Raw genomic sequence first — 16,088 nt, forward strand, 5'->3', positions numbered from 1 at the left:
TGTATATCTATTCCATATCTAGACATCCAGAATTGTACAAAACTTCCTCAGGCAAAGCGGGGCATAAATAGAAGGCCTGACCTAGGAAACACCTTGGGAGACTGGTCTAGGAAAGCCTGAATCTTAAAGGATATTCCTGGGGCTCTCTGAAAGATGGAACAATCTAGGGTGTAAGAAGCTTATAAGAGCGCGGTCCCAGCCCCATTTCCCTCCCCCAATTCCCGGTCTCACAGGAGTATGGAAGATGGGGCATGCTCTTCACAGCAAGATACCTGTAATGCCTTTTGCTAAATTCTAACCTGACAACTCCGGCCCTAGTAACTTTTCCATGACTGTTGCCTGAGTAATTGCATATGAATCACTTTGCTCTGGCAGAACCACCTAAGCCAGTGGTTCTCAAAACTTTGAGATTTAATGTCTGCTGTGTAACCAACTAATTTGCCAAACTTATTTTTTGAATCTGTAATGAAATTGGTAGAAAAAGATAATTGACATGCTCTCTATGGACTGTCAGATCATTTTAAAGACGAATGAAATGTGAGCATTAACTAACCTGCAATAAATCACATATGTTTGGGAAGCACCAGGAGGTATGATGAGCAGCTAGCGGTCCCTGTGTGCCTAGATCCACAGGAGTTAACATACCAAGTCCCCGCCACTGCTCACTGAATGCCTGTGGTGCCCCCACCACTTTCTGTATTACACGCTTTATAAAACCTAGATTAATCATCACATTGGGGAAAGTTATCGGCCTCAGAACATATTTTACCACCCACAGCTCCTTCCAACTACTTTGTTTTTGTTTTCTTTCAGGATCTTAAAATAAAAATATCACATCAGACTACAATAATCTCAGCAATGACTATGTGTCTATCACATGCCAAGCTTTTAAAAACATTTTTGCACTTGTTGAGTTATTGACTTGCTCAATCCTAATAACTAACTCTAAATGCTGTCATTTTCCAGGAATATTTGGCACTGTGTAACTTGCTCTACAAATGATTTCTCATGATTATCATAATGTTGACTTTTACTGTAGGAAAGAAATGGTGTAGGGACGCAATGCTGCCTCCCCATCTGGTGTCTCCCTGTCTAACTGATGATCATAGTGCACACAGGGGTAGAGCCATCCTTTGGGAAAGAGCTCTATTGGGAAGGACATGATGCTTCTCCCTCATGTGCCTTTCCATCTGAGTGTGTAAAATTTGAGTCCCTGCATTTCGGCTTGCTTTATGCTTTCAGGCTTTAAGGGAATGTAGCCGGTTTGGGGAATCACATTTTTAACCAAATGTCTGAAAATGGATTCTATCTTCTTGATGTTCCATCAACATAAAAAAAGGAGATTTACCCATTTGAACTGAATTTTTTTTCTAAAGTGAAAATTTGGAGTGAAATCTTTTCCCCCTGAGCTTCTCTTTCATTGCCAAATGTCTTTTTCCCAACCAGAATTGTTTAAAATTAATTAAAAGAATGCATTTTAGCAGTCTGTGGGAAAAGCAGAAGGTCAGCGTGACCATTTTACCAAGAACACAGTATGGTCAGGTTTCTCCCAAGCATGGTAAGAAACAGTCATTTGTTATACTGGGAGATAAATGTAATTCTTTCTGTCCCTGAGACTGCCAAAGAGCTATCTCAACTGAGCACCAGTTAATGCTAAGACTTGGAGTCTACCATCTTGAGGTTCCTTACACTGTAAAGAGAGGAGAGCAAACCAGTCCAAACAAATTCACATATATTCTTTTTTCTTACAGAGGGAAAATGATCCCATCTGATCTCGAAAGAAGAATCCTTGAAGTCAAACAGAAAGTAAGTTTCTATAGGGATCTCTGAGCCACAGCAATAAGTGTTTCAATTCATAAGCAAGAAAAGTCATTTAGGTTTTGTTCTTAAGACAAAAAGAATCCAAACCCTAATCTCCAAGCTCTAACAAAAATATGAAATTTTTTATGCAATCATCACGTCAGTCTCCAGGTATACATATGTTGTATGAGGAGGGATCCTTTTGTTCCAGCCGCCAGGCTAGCTTAACCCCCAAAATAACAGCACAGAAATTGTATTAATTTAAACAGTGCCTGGCCCATTATCTCCAGCCTCTTATTGGCTGACTCTCACATCTTGATTTAACCCATTTCTACTAATCTGTGTTCACCATACCGGGAAAGATTCAGCATGTCTGATTCTGGCAGCTCCATGGTGGTTCTCTCTCTCTCTGCTTTCTTCCTCCCAGAATTCAGTTCTGTCTCCCCACCTACCTAAGTTTGTCCTATTGCTAGGCCCAAAGCAGTTTCTTTATTAACCTACGAAAGCAACACAAATACAGAAGGACCTCCTACACCATACATATATGTGCGTATACATGTATATGATGTACATGTGTGTATATATATATGTGCTTTATAATGGTTTAAGTTGCTGCATAGATAATCTATACAGGGACAGGTTTCTAAAAGCCCTCACATGATGTCCTTGGTACAGGGCAGACACATGCATGAGCCATCCTCACAGCTAGGGACTGAAATGCTCGGGCAGCATGTGCGTGACTGTCAATGGGTTTGAAGAGGACCACATTAAACCATACATCCTATCCTGAAGGCACGAATTTAGAACTGCTTTAGAAATAGCAAGACAAGTTAGGGATATGACTCAATTGGGAGAGTGTTTAGCTTGCAAAACACCCTGAATTGTTCCCCAGCGTCTATAAACTAGGTGGTGTGGTCGAGGCAGAAGAATCAGAAGCTTAAAGTCATCCTCAGTTACATGTGGAGTTTAAGGTCATTCTGAAAGATTTGAGATCTTGTCTCAAAAATATAAAAACAAATAACAATAGCCATCAAAGAACATGCCCTTGGATGATTCACAAGTCATAGATCGCTTTTAAGATTCTCTGTTTAACTTTTAGTAAATAAAAGGTACAATTCATGGTTTAACAGTAGATATAATTACTATGTGCTTAGCGGTAATCATTTGTTTTCATATGCTTTTTATTTCCTCCTACAGCTTTCTTGTATTAGAAAGGTGACTATGTAAACCATAAGATTAAACCTTTGCTGCCACCTAAAGACAAACCCCGAAACATCATTTAGGGTCTATAAACCAACACTGCCCATGAGGACAGCCTTGAGTGACCACTCTGGCCTGAGAGAATCCGTGCCATTCTTCCACCCTCATAGCCATTTCCTATTCAAATCGATTTTCATGTTGCCATGGCTTGGGGAATGTTTAGCCCCACGTGAGTTCTCCCCTCTCAAGTTCCAAGAAAGTCACCTGAGCTGGTCCGCACAGGAGCATGGGCTGGCAGAGCCTCTCTTTTGTCCACCTGAGCTGGTCCTCACAGGAGCATGGGCTGGCAGAGCCTCTCTTTTGTCCACCTGAGCTGGTCCTCACAGGAGCATGGGCTGGCAGAGCCTCTCTTTTGTCTACCTTTCACAGCTGCCCATGCTAAGGGACGAGGTGGGTTCAGGTGGCTGGGTGTGAAGAAGAAAGAGCAGGAAATGAGCAAAGGAAATAAGAAAGATCACTAAATCTACCTGGAGCATGTAAATGGGGACATCACTGGAAACCTCAGGTGCAGGAAAGCCAGCGCTGCTGACTGCTGCTGTCACAGGGCAGCTGCCAGGTGCCGCAGAGTGGAGCTCAGTCATTGCTGTAGCCATTGTAGGGCAGGGACAATTCTGATGGTTAAAACGATGCGCGTGGTAGGGGAGACGTAAGAAGCCTTGGATCCCAGTGTGGTGCCCATGTCTGTAAAGGCAGACCGAGCTGGGAGGACTGTCACATACTGAGGCCGATCTGCACCCTGGGTTCCAAGTGAGACTGAGCCACACAGCAAGACCTTGTCTCAAAAAATTAACTGAGTAAATAAGGCCAGAATTCCTGTTTACACAACGGGGGCTTTCTTGCTTTGTAGGGATTTGTTCCTTTCCTTGTGAGCGCCACAGCTGGAACCACTGTGTATGGGGCTTTTGATCCCCTCTTGGCTGTTGCTGACATTTGCAAAAAGTACAAGATCTGGATGCACGTGGATGTAAGTACCAATCAGCGACTTCAACAGTTTTTAATGAGACTCATGAAGTGCGATTTGCATCCCTGCCCCCCTGCTTCCGTCTTCCCCTCTCTCTCATTTAGAATGGTGGCATCGCAGATTTTAAAGATCCCAGAGGCACAGAACTTACCCAGTGTGTAATATTAGTTAGAAACAGCCTGAGACGAATTATGCATTAAGGTTCCCCACATGACAATATCATTGACATTCCCAGTCCTTGAGACTGGTTCTCAGTTTATAGATCCATAATGTCTCTGGCTAAAAATCATTCACACACACAGTCACACAAGTGCAAATCTCCCTTATAGATAGTATAGATATTATATCTGTTATATTTGTAACAGAACCCCACAGGGTTATAAAACTCAAGTTCAAGTTAGATAACCATATATGTGGTGGGTAAAAAAGCAGACTTGACAACTCACTATGGAATATGGATTGCCAAATTTCCAACACGTTAGTTTGGTAAACTAAGAAGCTGAACTATATCTGAAATGTTTTGACACGAAGTTTATGACACCAAAATTTACAGAAAGTACACTACCATTTCCTAATAAAAAACTATGTCAGTCTGCAAGGCTGAACTGAAGGGATTTAAATTGAGTGTGTTATTGGTGCGGCTTGAAAATCCGTTTCCATCTACAAAATATTTGCTAATGAACCACGGTGAGATAAAATATTTGTGATAACCAACCACAAACCGTTACCAACTCGACACAATGTTTAGCTCAGTTGATCTTTTTGTTGCAGTATTTTCTCCATAGCAGAAGTGATAAGTTGTTACACATTCAGGTACCAATATTTATGTTACTGTAAGTTAAAACTGCAAGTAGCATTGACCAGGTCATTCTGGCTTTCAACATGAAGCCTGTAATGGCTCCCTAGCTGGTCTTATCTTACTCCAGCCGTGGTGACCATAGGCTTTCTCATTCTGACAGCATGAGCCTCCCAAAGGAACAACTAAAAAAACTACAGGAAGGGCTGGGGAGGCACTCTTTCTCCCACTCATGCAAACTGGAAAAATACGTCTCCAATTTGACTCCATAATTATAGATATATAATATATAAGTGTAAGCTAGAGACCTTGAAATGTAAAGACCTCACATTAGGAGAAGGTGGCCCACCCACTTAATCTGCATGCACCTATGAGGGGCATTTCATATTACGACATTCCCACTAATATGGAAGACTCGAAACTAAAAATCCAGGCCATGGAAAGGCGCTGCACTCTCCCTTGTCTGTTTTGTCGTTTCAGGCTGCTTGGGGTGGAGGGCTGCTGATGTCCCGGAAACACAAGTGGAAGCTGAGCGGGGTGGAGAGGTACGTGTGATTCCTAGCCTATAATGTAGGATGTTAAAAGCTACATAAAATAAAATGGCACTCCACCTCTAAGGAAGTCTTGGGATGCCAGCAAGCCCACTCTGCCTGTACTTGTGAGTCTTGCCTATGTGTAACTACAAAAAACAAAACAAAACAAAAATCCTGCATCAAGTTACTGAAGAAGGAGAATGGTTTTCAAAAGCAGGGTTTATCTCTAGAGTTCATTCCTGGCCCCTTTGAATCAACCACCATAATTTTAAAATTTTTAAACATTTTTCTAAAGGGAAGATTTGTAGTTTTCATGTTACCATAAGAATAAAATCCATGACTTTAAAGAAAGCAATGAACAGTTTTCTCAAAGCAGGTGAGCACATTGTCCTTTGTCATTCGTAATGACGAAAGTTACGTTTGAGATTAGACACAGTTAGCTGAGCCAAAGTGGGACCCTCCAGGGATTTCGTTCTCCTGGCTTCATCCCACGACAACCTTTTTCTGACATAGCTCCGATTGATGCAGTAAGTAGCTCTTATTTGAGGCCGGTGCAGCAGACCATTGAGAAAGCTGCAAAACACAAAGGAAGAATGTTTGGTTAGCATAAAACATGTTGAAGTCCAAGGCAGGAAATGCAGAATATAAAATATGGCCTCAGGCTATGATTCTGTGCCACACGCAAAGGGCAACCAGTTCTCTCATCAAAACACAGCAAGACAAGCAGGTCAGCAGGTCAGCTCCAGTTGTGAGTTCTGCCACTCCAGACCACAGAGAAAGCCTTAATTTATCAGAGGCTGACAACTGCCTACCATGCCCTGCCAAGCAGCCAGATGCTGCCCAGGAAAAGCCTCACCCTGGCTCTGCCCCTAGACATCTTGGCACAGGTTCTATGTCAGGACCAGAGAAAAGGCTTTGGGAACTTGGAAGCATCTGTCAGCACACAGAGAGGCCAGACCAGAGCGTCTGTGTGAGACTCGGCCGGCTCAGGCTCACCCAGACAGAACCCATGAGTATGGAAGTGGGGGAGGAGGAGGTCGGGGTTAGAGCCAAGAGTGTCCTTTGAATGAGCAGAAATAAGGCTAAGAAAGAGCTGGGCAGAGCAGCCCAGCCTCATGATACAGGATGACTGTCCCTGAGTTTTGGCCTGGGCACAGCAGGGTTAAGTCACCAGCACTGTCCTTGCTGACTATGGCCCAAGGGTGGGGGAGATGAGAGCCGGTGTCCTTCCACCTAAGCTTGTCTAGAACCCCAGTCACACCAACCCAAAACTGTGTGTTCTCAGCCATGGCGGTGAGTGCCCAGCACCTTCCATTCTGTGGCTGCTTCTGACACAAACTGTAAGCATCTTTTCTACCACCTTGAATGCCACCTCGCTCCGCAAGTGCTGAGAACCACGGAGCACCCCACCACTGCCACTTGAAAGCTCACTAAATTACCTATCTAGAGCCTCGGGAAATAAACACCCACGCGCTTTTATCCTGAGGATTATTATTTGAGGGAAACGCTCACAGTGTTCATCTTGGCACACAGAGTGCTCTGTGTTCTTGTTGCTACAATTCTCGAAACTAGATTATGACTAAATTTACCTAATGGGATCACTAAGGATGGAACACTCAGAAAAATAAGGGCACTGCCATGTCATGTTCTGAGCACGTGTAGCAGATCGGAACTATCCTTCACCGTCCTTAGCATGATGTGGACTCTCTTTAGAGAATAAGGCCACAGAACCCGTGGGAATTGCTGGAGTCAATGTGTGTGCACTTAGTTTTAGGAAGGAAATGCTGCTCTGTCAGAGAAAACTTTTCTCTGAGTATCACAAGCCAAAGTTTCACTCCAAGGGGAGAAGAAATCTATGGTCCATTCTTGTCCACCTGGTTTCAGAGCATTTCTGAGTGACATTCTCATAGCATAATGGCAAAGCCCTATCCGGCTTCCTCTTTGGAACAAGCCAAGTCCTTCAGATGACTTTCTTTCTGGCTAGCATTGCCTTTCCTAGAGCCAGCATAGCCGAGAAGCTCAGATCCTCCAGAGCCGGTCTGACCTTGGAACAGTCTACTCTTCCAGGACCCTAAGGACTTGCTGAGGGTTGCCATGAAACAGAAGCTGCATCACCAATTGCCTTCAACCCCACTTGAGAGCCAAGGCAAGCATGCAGTTAAGATGGAGGAGGAAATGATCCTTCCTGGATCTCAGCATCCCAGCAAGCATGCACCAAGCATCAGCACTGGGCTTAGCATCATCCAGTGAGGGGCAGAAAAGGAGGAGGAGGAGTCCTGCTACAGAGCAGAGATGTTTGGAAATGTCCTTGGAGAAAGTTGAGTCCAATCTGGGTGGAGGGTGGGGTGTGTTTGTGGCCCTCTGTGTGAGGTGAGGGCAGGAAAAAGGTAGGAATACAGAAGTTCTGCCCAGGAGGTTGGCAGGTTAGCGGCCATAAGTGTAAGTCCCACGGATGGCCCTCTGTGTGAGGCGAGGGCAGGAAAGAGGTAGGAATACAGAAGTTCTGCCCAGGAGGTTGGCAGGTTAGCGGCCATAAGTGTAAATCCCACGGGTGCTCTCCAAATGCCATGGACCCTCAGCTGAATTGTTCATTCACTTAAGTAGGATTCCTGGTACAGCAAGTGTTTTCTGATGGGCCAGATGCCACCTGTCATTCCTCAATACTTCCCAAGGCCCTCACACCTTGAGGGGTGAGGGGACAGCAAGCTGGGGCACTTTGGACACCGTTGCTATGGGATGTTCCACTGCCTTCCCTGCTCCTGTGGGTTTCTTTATCCAAAGGTCAAACTATGACTCTCATCCTAAAGACCTTTAGCATCTTCGCAAGTGTTGAGCTTCCTTGACAAACACAGATTCCTTGGCAGGAACAATTGCTCTCTCTGGGCACTGGAAAGGAGTCGGAGTGGTGCTGGAGCGAAGGGGAGAAGTTAAAGGAACTGGAATGTGGCTGAAGAGACACTTTCAGATATGGATGTAGGGACAAATAGAATTAAACAAAGTGAAGCCAAGAAAGGGCAATGGCATAGCAGGCCCAGAGTGGAGAGAACACTCAAGGAACAAGAAGTAGTCTGCCGTAATGGAAATGCAGAAAGGAAGGGAAGGGATGTCGGCGCACACAGGGGTCACCCTGGAGCACCCCTGTCATGTGCTGCAGTTTGGAGTTTGAGCTACAGGGAAAGACCATAAACAAAACTGTAAAATAACCCCAGTGCCCAGGGGTGAGGGAGAGTCAGTTAAGACTATCCAGATTAAGATAATAATAATAATTAAAGAAATATGAACCATGGTCCTAATGTAGTGTAAGTCCCTGAGCTGTGCACCTTAGAGCCACAGATGCTGAAAGAACTTAGAGTTTCATAAGAATGAGGACAAAATTAATTGGAATTAATTGGAAATTACCTTTGCTGTAAGGTAGGTGTGGGCAACCATACCCATAATCTCAGTACGCAAGAGGCTGAATCATGAGGATGACAACTTTGAATCATCGCAGGCTTTGTACTGAGATTCCGTTTCAAAGAGAAGTAAAGGAAGAGAAGAGAGAAAGGAAGAAGAGGAAGGAAAAGAGAGCAGAGCCTCTTTTGTATGGGCCATGCTTCTCCCCACAGTTAGGAGAGATGGCTTCAGGGGACTACCCAGAAGCCCCCTGGAAGGACACCTGTGAGAAGTGTGTGCGAACTGAGCAGGACAGATGCCATCAAGGACGATGATCAGTGCAGCAATGTTTCCTCATCCAAGCCACTGTGGCAGAGTCAGAAGCAGGAATAATAGAAGCACAAAGATGACCCTTCCATCTGCCCAGTGCTCTGGCCAGCAGTGGCTAAAGGCAGGGCCCTGAATTCAGTGACCCCAGGCACCCTAAGGGCTCTGAGAGCACCATACAGGCAAATGTACACATCCGTTAGAGGAGAAAGGGCCATGAAGCGTGTTTACCATGTTCCTCTCTGTGAACACTGAGGGGCTGCACCATGAAGCCTGCTCACCATGCCCCTCTCTGTGAACAGTGGGAGGCTGCACTTCTGTAGATGGAGCATCATCTTGGAGTCTGAGACAAGGAAGACAACCTGGAAGCCCTATTGCAAAGGCTGGAACCTCTGTTATCTGAGCCCAGTGTGCAATGCTACCCTCTAATCAGATTTTTGGTTGTTTTTTTCTCTTTTTAGGGCTAACTCTGTGACATGGAATCCACACAAGATGATGGGTGTCCCTCTGCAGTGCTCAGCTCTCCTGGTTAGAGAAGAGGTATGCTTTTCCTGACTCTGGGGCCTGTCCGGGAGTGGAATCTACCTGTGCTCATGCAGTTCGTGGTCTCTGCTCAGGTCCAGGTGTTCACATTCCCCCACAGAGAGCTCTTCTGAGCTCTTGTTTAGTGGGGAAGGAAGACTTAACTCTCAACCTTTAGAACTGAGGCCTTGACTTCATTTGCATGTTTTCTATAAAGACCTTTCCTCAAAGTGAACCTCCCCCTAATACAGAGAGCTTTTATGTCCCTTTCTCAGAAAATTAAATTCACAATTTGCTTTTGTAAATAAGATGAGGAGTAGATTTCACCATCAGAAAAAATAGTTTTGACCATAGGAAGTATATACAGGATAAAAAAATTAAAGTTAGTTTTACAATTTAGATACATATGCATGGTTAGATATACATGGATACATTATATATCTCACAGTTAAATTTAAAATCAAATGCTATATTCAGAAAGTAAATTTAATCCATCTGTATATATATTATCCACAAAGAGAATAAGCAATGACCACTTCTTTCATTCAAGGTACTTAGATATGCCAAGTCTGAGAGAGACTGTTGGCTCCTGCATCTCCTTCCCGGGCCCAGGATGAGACATGTCCTCACTCTCACAGATCTCTTGTTTCTAAGAACTAAGCAAAGAGCCAAGTGTGTGGTTCACACTTGACATCCTCACGTTAAGGAGGCCCAAGCAGGACCACTGTCAGTCAAGCCTTGCCTAGGCTACAAAACCAGACCCTGCCCAGACACAAGCTGAACCGAGCAAATGAAAGCAAGAACTAAACTAATTTTTCCATGTTAAGATCGTGATACTAGATTTTAGTATCATGTCTAAAGCCATTTTTAAACATTTAACTCTACTTGCTTTAACAATATTTCACTTATTTTAGAAGATACAGATAAATTTAAACTCACCCAAAATTCTGTTATTTGAACATAGTATTATTAATGTCTTTAAATATATGCTCCCATAATAATGTGTATATTATATATGAATACATTTTTATGCATTCAAAATAAAATTGCTATCACGCACCTCACACACTGTATTCTGTATTTAACATTCTAGAGTGAGCACGATATTTCCGAACTTTATCTTGTTGTTTTTTTAATGCTCTCTCACATGATTCCTAGCTGCTTGACAAAATCCTAGACATGTATCTTTATCTCTTTCTGATTAGCAATCCCTTTAAGATGGATCTCTGGGTCAAAGGCAATCTTCCTTCTTTGATCCTTCTTGATTACTGTAAATGTAAGCACCATGCCTTCTGTGTCTTCATCAGAGAAATTCAAATCTGGACACAAATTGAAGACAAACTGCCCTACAAAATTCAAGGAACACATTGTGAAAGTATTCCTCAGGACTGGTTTTCACAGAAACACTTACTTTACCACCATTGCCCTTGCCCATGGACACCTCAGCTGTCCTACTGGGAAACAAATAGAAACCTTTGTCACTGATGTCCCAGCCAGATGTTTGGCAGTGGCTTGCGTTCTGTCACTGCAAGCCAAACAGAGAAAGGCAAGTCATATGAAAACAGGCCAGTATGGATCTAATTAGCGGCCGACACTGGAAAGATTTGATGTAACCCAGGGTAGCACCTTGTGGTTTGGCACCTGACCCATTACTTTTCAAAATATTCGCTGACAATTTGAGACACAGAAGCCCCTATCTGCTTCTGCTTCTGCTTCTGATGGGAGGTGATGGAGTCAGAGAGCAGGCTGTGTTTTACAGGCTAGAACAGAGAGTCTCATCTGAAAGAGGACTTGTGTTAATCGCTTTCCTTTCTCATCACTAGGACCAAACCCTTGATAGCAGGGAGGTTTCTTTCAGCTCACAGTGTGAGACAATCCAGTCCATGACGATGAGGAAGGCACAACAGCAGGCCACAGCACGGCGTGTGGCTGGCATATCTCACCACCTCCAGTCCCCACAAACACAGATGAACAGGCTGAATGTGGTCCAGGCTACACCCTTAAGGCCTACCCCAGTGAGCCATTCCTTCCTAAAGTGTGCACAGTCTCCCAAAACTTCAACCTGGGGAACCAAGGTTCAAACACGTGCTGCGAAGGGGCGTTAACATTCAAACCATAACATTCTCTTCCTGCCCTCCTGACACTCCTGGCTATCCCATAATACAAAGTGCAGGCAGTTCAAAAATCACTGTAATCCAACAGTTTCAATGTTGTCCCAAAGCTTCTTCAGAAATTCAAAGCAGTCTGCTAATTATGACCATCTAAAAACTAAAAGCCCACAAAGGCTCAGAGTAAACATTCCAGATCCAAAGGGAAGAAAGGGGACATAGCGAGGGGGAGGGTGGGGCCGAGCAGGCTTGTGCTTGCGCTTGAGGAGACACGCTGTACAGGTCAATAAAAGCCAAAATGCCATTAAAAAAAAAAAACCACTATTGAGATAAAAACAAGTATAAATTCAGCATCCAAAATTGCTATCTTCACTATCCACTGGTTAAGCCCCTCCAGTAGCGCTTTCGCTTCTTTTGGTCCCAAATTACATATGGACCCCATCAAGTGAGACTTCCAACAGCAAGAAAACTTCATAAACATTTGTGATTAATGATCGGTGCGGGAGGCCCCAGCACACTGTGGGAGGTGCTCCTCGTGGCTCTCGGTTTACTTTTTCACACAAGCTCGGACCACCTGCCCGGGGTGGCACCCCCCACAGCGGACTGGCCCTCCCACACTGACCATTAACAAAGAAGACGACCCACAGACTTGCCCACAGGCCAATCTGATGGCGTCATCTTCTCAGTTGAGGTTCCTCCTTCTCAGATGACTCTGGCTTTTCTTGAATAGACTAAACACTGACCAGCACAAACACTGATACAGAGTTAGAAATAAAAATAAATCAAAGAGAAGAAGGGAATGGTTAATTTAACTCTAAGAGCCTCTCAAATTCAAGCGCATGTGATGTCCTGGCCACATCCCTCCACCCCTACCCTGTTTGGAACACAATGAGCATGACATCACACAAAAATGCAGTGAAAATTTTGAAGAGAAAAAAAACTTCAGTTTTCAAAAGGTTGAGATGTATTGATAAGAGTTTAAAACAAATCCTGGCATTGCAAGGGATTGTTAAAGGCTTTAATATTCTGTTACACATTATAATAACTAGACATAAGACATAAATATGTAAGTTCTTAGGTCTATTTAAACCCGAGTCTTCCATTTTCTGCAGCACCCATGTATGTATTTAGACTAGTTTGGAACACAGTGGTCTATGACTGTTTCCTTGCTCAGAACCAGGACATTAACCCATGAAAGCCTTGTGTGTAACAACCTAGATCACTGTTTGCTTCTGTGCACATGGTGAGCCTGGTCTGACCCACCCACCACCCTACACTCTATGAAGTTCTTTCCTTTGCTACAGATGAAACCCACCTATTTGTGAGTTTTCAGTGCCATGGAAAACCCGGTACAAAGGTTTTGTGGCCATGAAACAAAATGGAGGCACCTGCTATAACTCTACTAATTGTATAATTCTATTCATCTGTAAGGGGATTGTCTTCTTCAAATTCAAAATCTTCCTCCTGCTCTCATGCTTGCATATCATCTTTATTTTTTTCTCATTTTCAAAGATATCTATGGAGTCCATGTAGTATGAAGCCAAGCTACAGGTGGAGTCAATTCTATTGTCTTCCAAGCACCCTGTCTGGTTTGCCCAGCGTTTTAGTTTGGATAACTTTTAAAAGGTTCTCACTTCTACTTCAGCTCAGTGATCACATTTTCGTCTTTTCTTCTCTTGTCATGAGTCACAAGAGAAAGAAAACCAAATGCCAAAGCTTTTATAAAATCACAATTACACAGCAGCTGACAGGAGAGTCAGAAGCCTCCAGTGGATGTGATAAATTGAATCGTGGTGGGGTTTCCAGTAGGAGACTGGCAATGAATGCTATTGTAGTCAGAAGCGTGAGTCACTCGCGGTTCTTTGGAACAATCACTTCTCTGCCTCTTTCTATATTAGGGTTATAGTGCTTGGGCAAATTCATGGTCACTGACAGGAAAATCTCCTTTGCAATCACCATAGGCAACTGAAAGGGAAAATTAAGTCTCCAAGCCTGACCCTTGGGAGGGGAGCAGAAGATGGGAAAGTATGCTCATTTAGGTTCAACTCATAATTGCAGTGTATTTGAATTTTTTTACATTACAATTTATTAAAATAAGAGCAATGAACTATCGATTAGCTCAAACACTAATAATTACAGAGGAATAATAATAATTACTATCAAATAGCTCAAACTCTAATAATTACAGAGGAATAATAATAATTACTATCAAATAGCTCAAACTCTAATAATTACAGAGGAATAATAATAATTACTATCAAATAGCTCAAACTCTAATAATTACAGAGGAGTGAAAGTTCTAGAAGAACCACAGTAATGATAATTTAAGAACCAGAAAGTTGATACTGGAGAGATGGCTTAAAGGTTAAGAGCACTGCTTAATCAGAGAAATGCAAATAAAAACAACTCTGAGATTCCATCTTACACCTGTAAAAATGGCCACAATCAAAAACACTGAAGAAAACTTATACTGGAGAAGTTGTGGGGAAAGGGAACACTCCTCCATTGCTGGTGGGAATGCAAGCTGGTACAGCCCCTTTGGATGTCAGTGTGGCAATTTCTCAGAAAATTAGGAAACAACCTACCTCAAGATCAAGCAATACCACTCTTGGGTATATATCCAAAGGATACTCAATCATACCACAAGGACATGTGCTCAACTATGTTTATAGCAGCATTATTTGTCATAGCCAGAACCTGGAAACAACCTAAATGCCCCTCAATCAAAGAATGGATAAGGAAAAAATGGGACATTTATACAATGGAGTACTACACAGCAGAAAAAAAATGACATCTTGAAATTTGCAGGCAAGTGAATAGATCTAGAAAACATCATATTGACTAAGGTAACCCAGACCCTGAAAGACAAATATTGTATGTTTACTCACTCATAAGTGGCTATTCAACATAAAACAACAAAAAAAAAAACCCAGCCTACAATTTACAATCTCAGAGAACCTAGACAACAAAGAAGACCCTAAGAAAGATATATGTGGATCTAATGTACATGGGAAGTAGAAAAAGACAAGATCTCCTTAGTAAATGGGAGCATGGGAACCATGGGAGAGGGTAGAAAGAGAGGGGAGAGGGAGGGAGGGTAGTAGGAAAATATATATAGTTTAATAAAAATTAAAAAAAAAAGAGTACTGGCTAATCATTCAGAGGAACCAGATTTGATTCCCAGAACCCACACAGCAGCTGACAACCATTTGTGCCTCCAGTTCCAAGGGATCTAACACCCTTTTCTGTCACCTTTGAGCACTACAGACACATGGTAGACATGCAGGCAAAGTGCCCACACACATAAAATAAATCTTAAAAAGCAAAGAACCAAAAGGTTTCTGAAGCCTCTTTCCCCCTCCTTTTTCTCTTTCTCCTTCTTCTTTCTTTTTAAAAGGGTGATCTTGGTGAATAATCCTGACTGGCTTGGAACTCACTATGTAAACTATGGCCTGGATCTCAAACTTGCAGTAATCCTATTACTTCAGTTTCCCAAGTGCTGGGTTTCTGAAGTATTTGAACTGCAACAAAACTAGATTAAGATGATCTCCTAGAAAATGAACATCGTGTTGTGAAATTTTTTATCTATGTATTTTTATAAATGTCATTTCCTAAGAAGAAGAAAAAAAAGCAGAAGTGTGTCCCTGTTAACCTCTGGTAACGTCCCTCCCTGAGTCACCATCCCACAGAATCAGCCTATGATGCTTGCTTTAAGTCTTGCCCGGTAGTTTTTCTATTTAATTCCTGCTGTTTTCTTCTTCCGTAAGCTACAATGACATTTGGGTCTATGGCTTCTCTTTCTAAGCAATTGCTACCACAATGCAATCCTAATGCAGAGTGAGGAGAGCGCCCTGAACTTTCTCTTTGCTTTTGTAGGGACTGATGCAGAGCTGCAACCAGATGCATGCTTCCTACCTCTTTCAGCAAGATAAACACTATGACCTGTCCTATGACACCGGAGACAAGGCCTTGCAGTGTGGGCGCCACGTTGATGTCTTTAAACTATGGCTCATGTGGAGAGCAAAGGTGAGTACAGGCAGCTGAGTCACGACCACGGAGAAGGAAGATGACAGAGGCTGTGAAGTGATTGCTAGATGGAAAATCACTTGGGGAGTTCTCTTTGATCCCATGTCTGCATACCCACATTCTCCATGGGCAGGAGCAGAGCTAGACCCATCCTTTGTCCCCTCTCCGGTCCAGTGGTTTCTCCAGCTCTCAACTCAAAACCCCATTTGATGTGTGTTATTCTTAAAAAAATATATGTGGGGATCCCCCAACCGCCCAGCGGGCTCACAGAGCAGCAGCAAACTCCGGTGGGTCCCAGCGGTGCCAGGCGCCACCCTAGGCGCAGGCTCTAGGGTCCGGCACCCAAGCAAGCGGCTACAGTTTCCCACCAGCGGGAGGGCACA

General features: G+C 43.4%; 1 protein-coding gene across 1 annotated transcript in view; it reads left to right on the forward strand.

Moving 5' to 3' along the window:
• Positions 1-16,088, forward strand: part of Gad2 (glutamate decarboxylase 2) — a 69,958-nt gene that overhangs the window by 43,282 nt on the left and 10,588 nt on the right. Inside the window, exons 9-13 of the mRNA XM_005354745.3 lie at positions 1,752-1,806; positions 3,908-4,024; positions 5,298-5,362; positions 9,511-9,589; positions 15,556-15,705. Of these exons, the coding sequence (XP_005354802.1) occupies positions 1,752-1,806; positions 3,908-4,024; positions 5,298-5,362; positions 9,511-9,589; positions 15,556-15,705 (466 nt within the window). The remainder of the gene's footprint in view (positions 1-1,751; positions 1,807-3,907; positions 4,025-5,297; positions 5,363-9,510; positions 9,590-15,555; positions 15,706-16,088) is intronic.

Source organism: Microtus ochrogaster, chromosome 16, assembly GCF_000317375.1.
Source record: "Microtus ochrogaster isolate Prairie Vole_2 chromosome 16, MicOch1.0, whole genome shotgun sequence".
Classification (NCBI taxonomy): Eukaryota; Metazoa; Chordata; class Mammalia; order Rodentia; family Cricetidae; genus Microtus; species Microtus ochrogaster.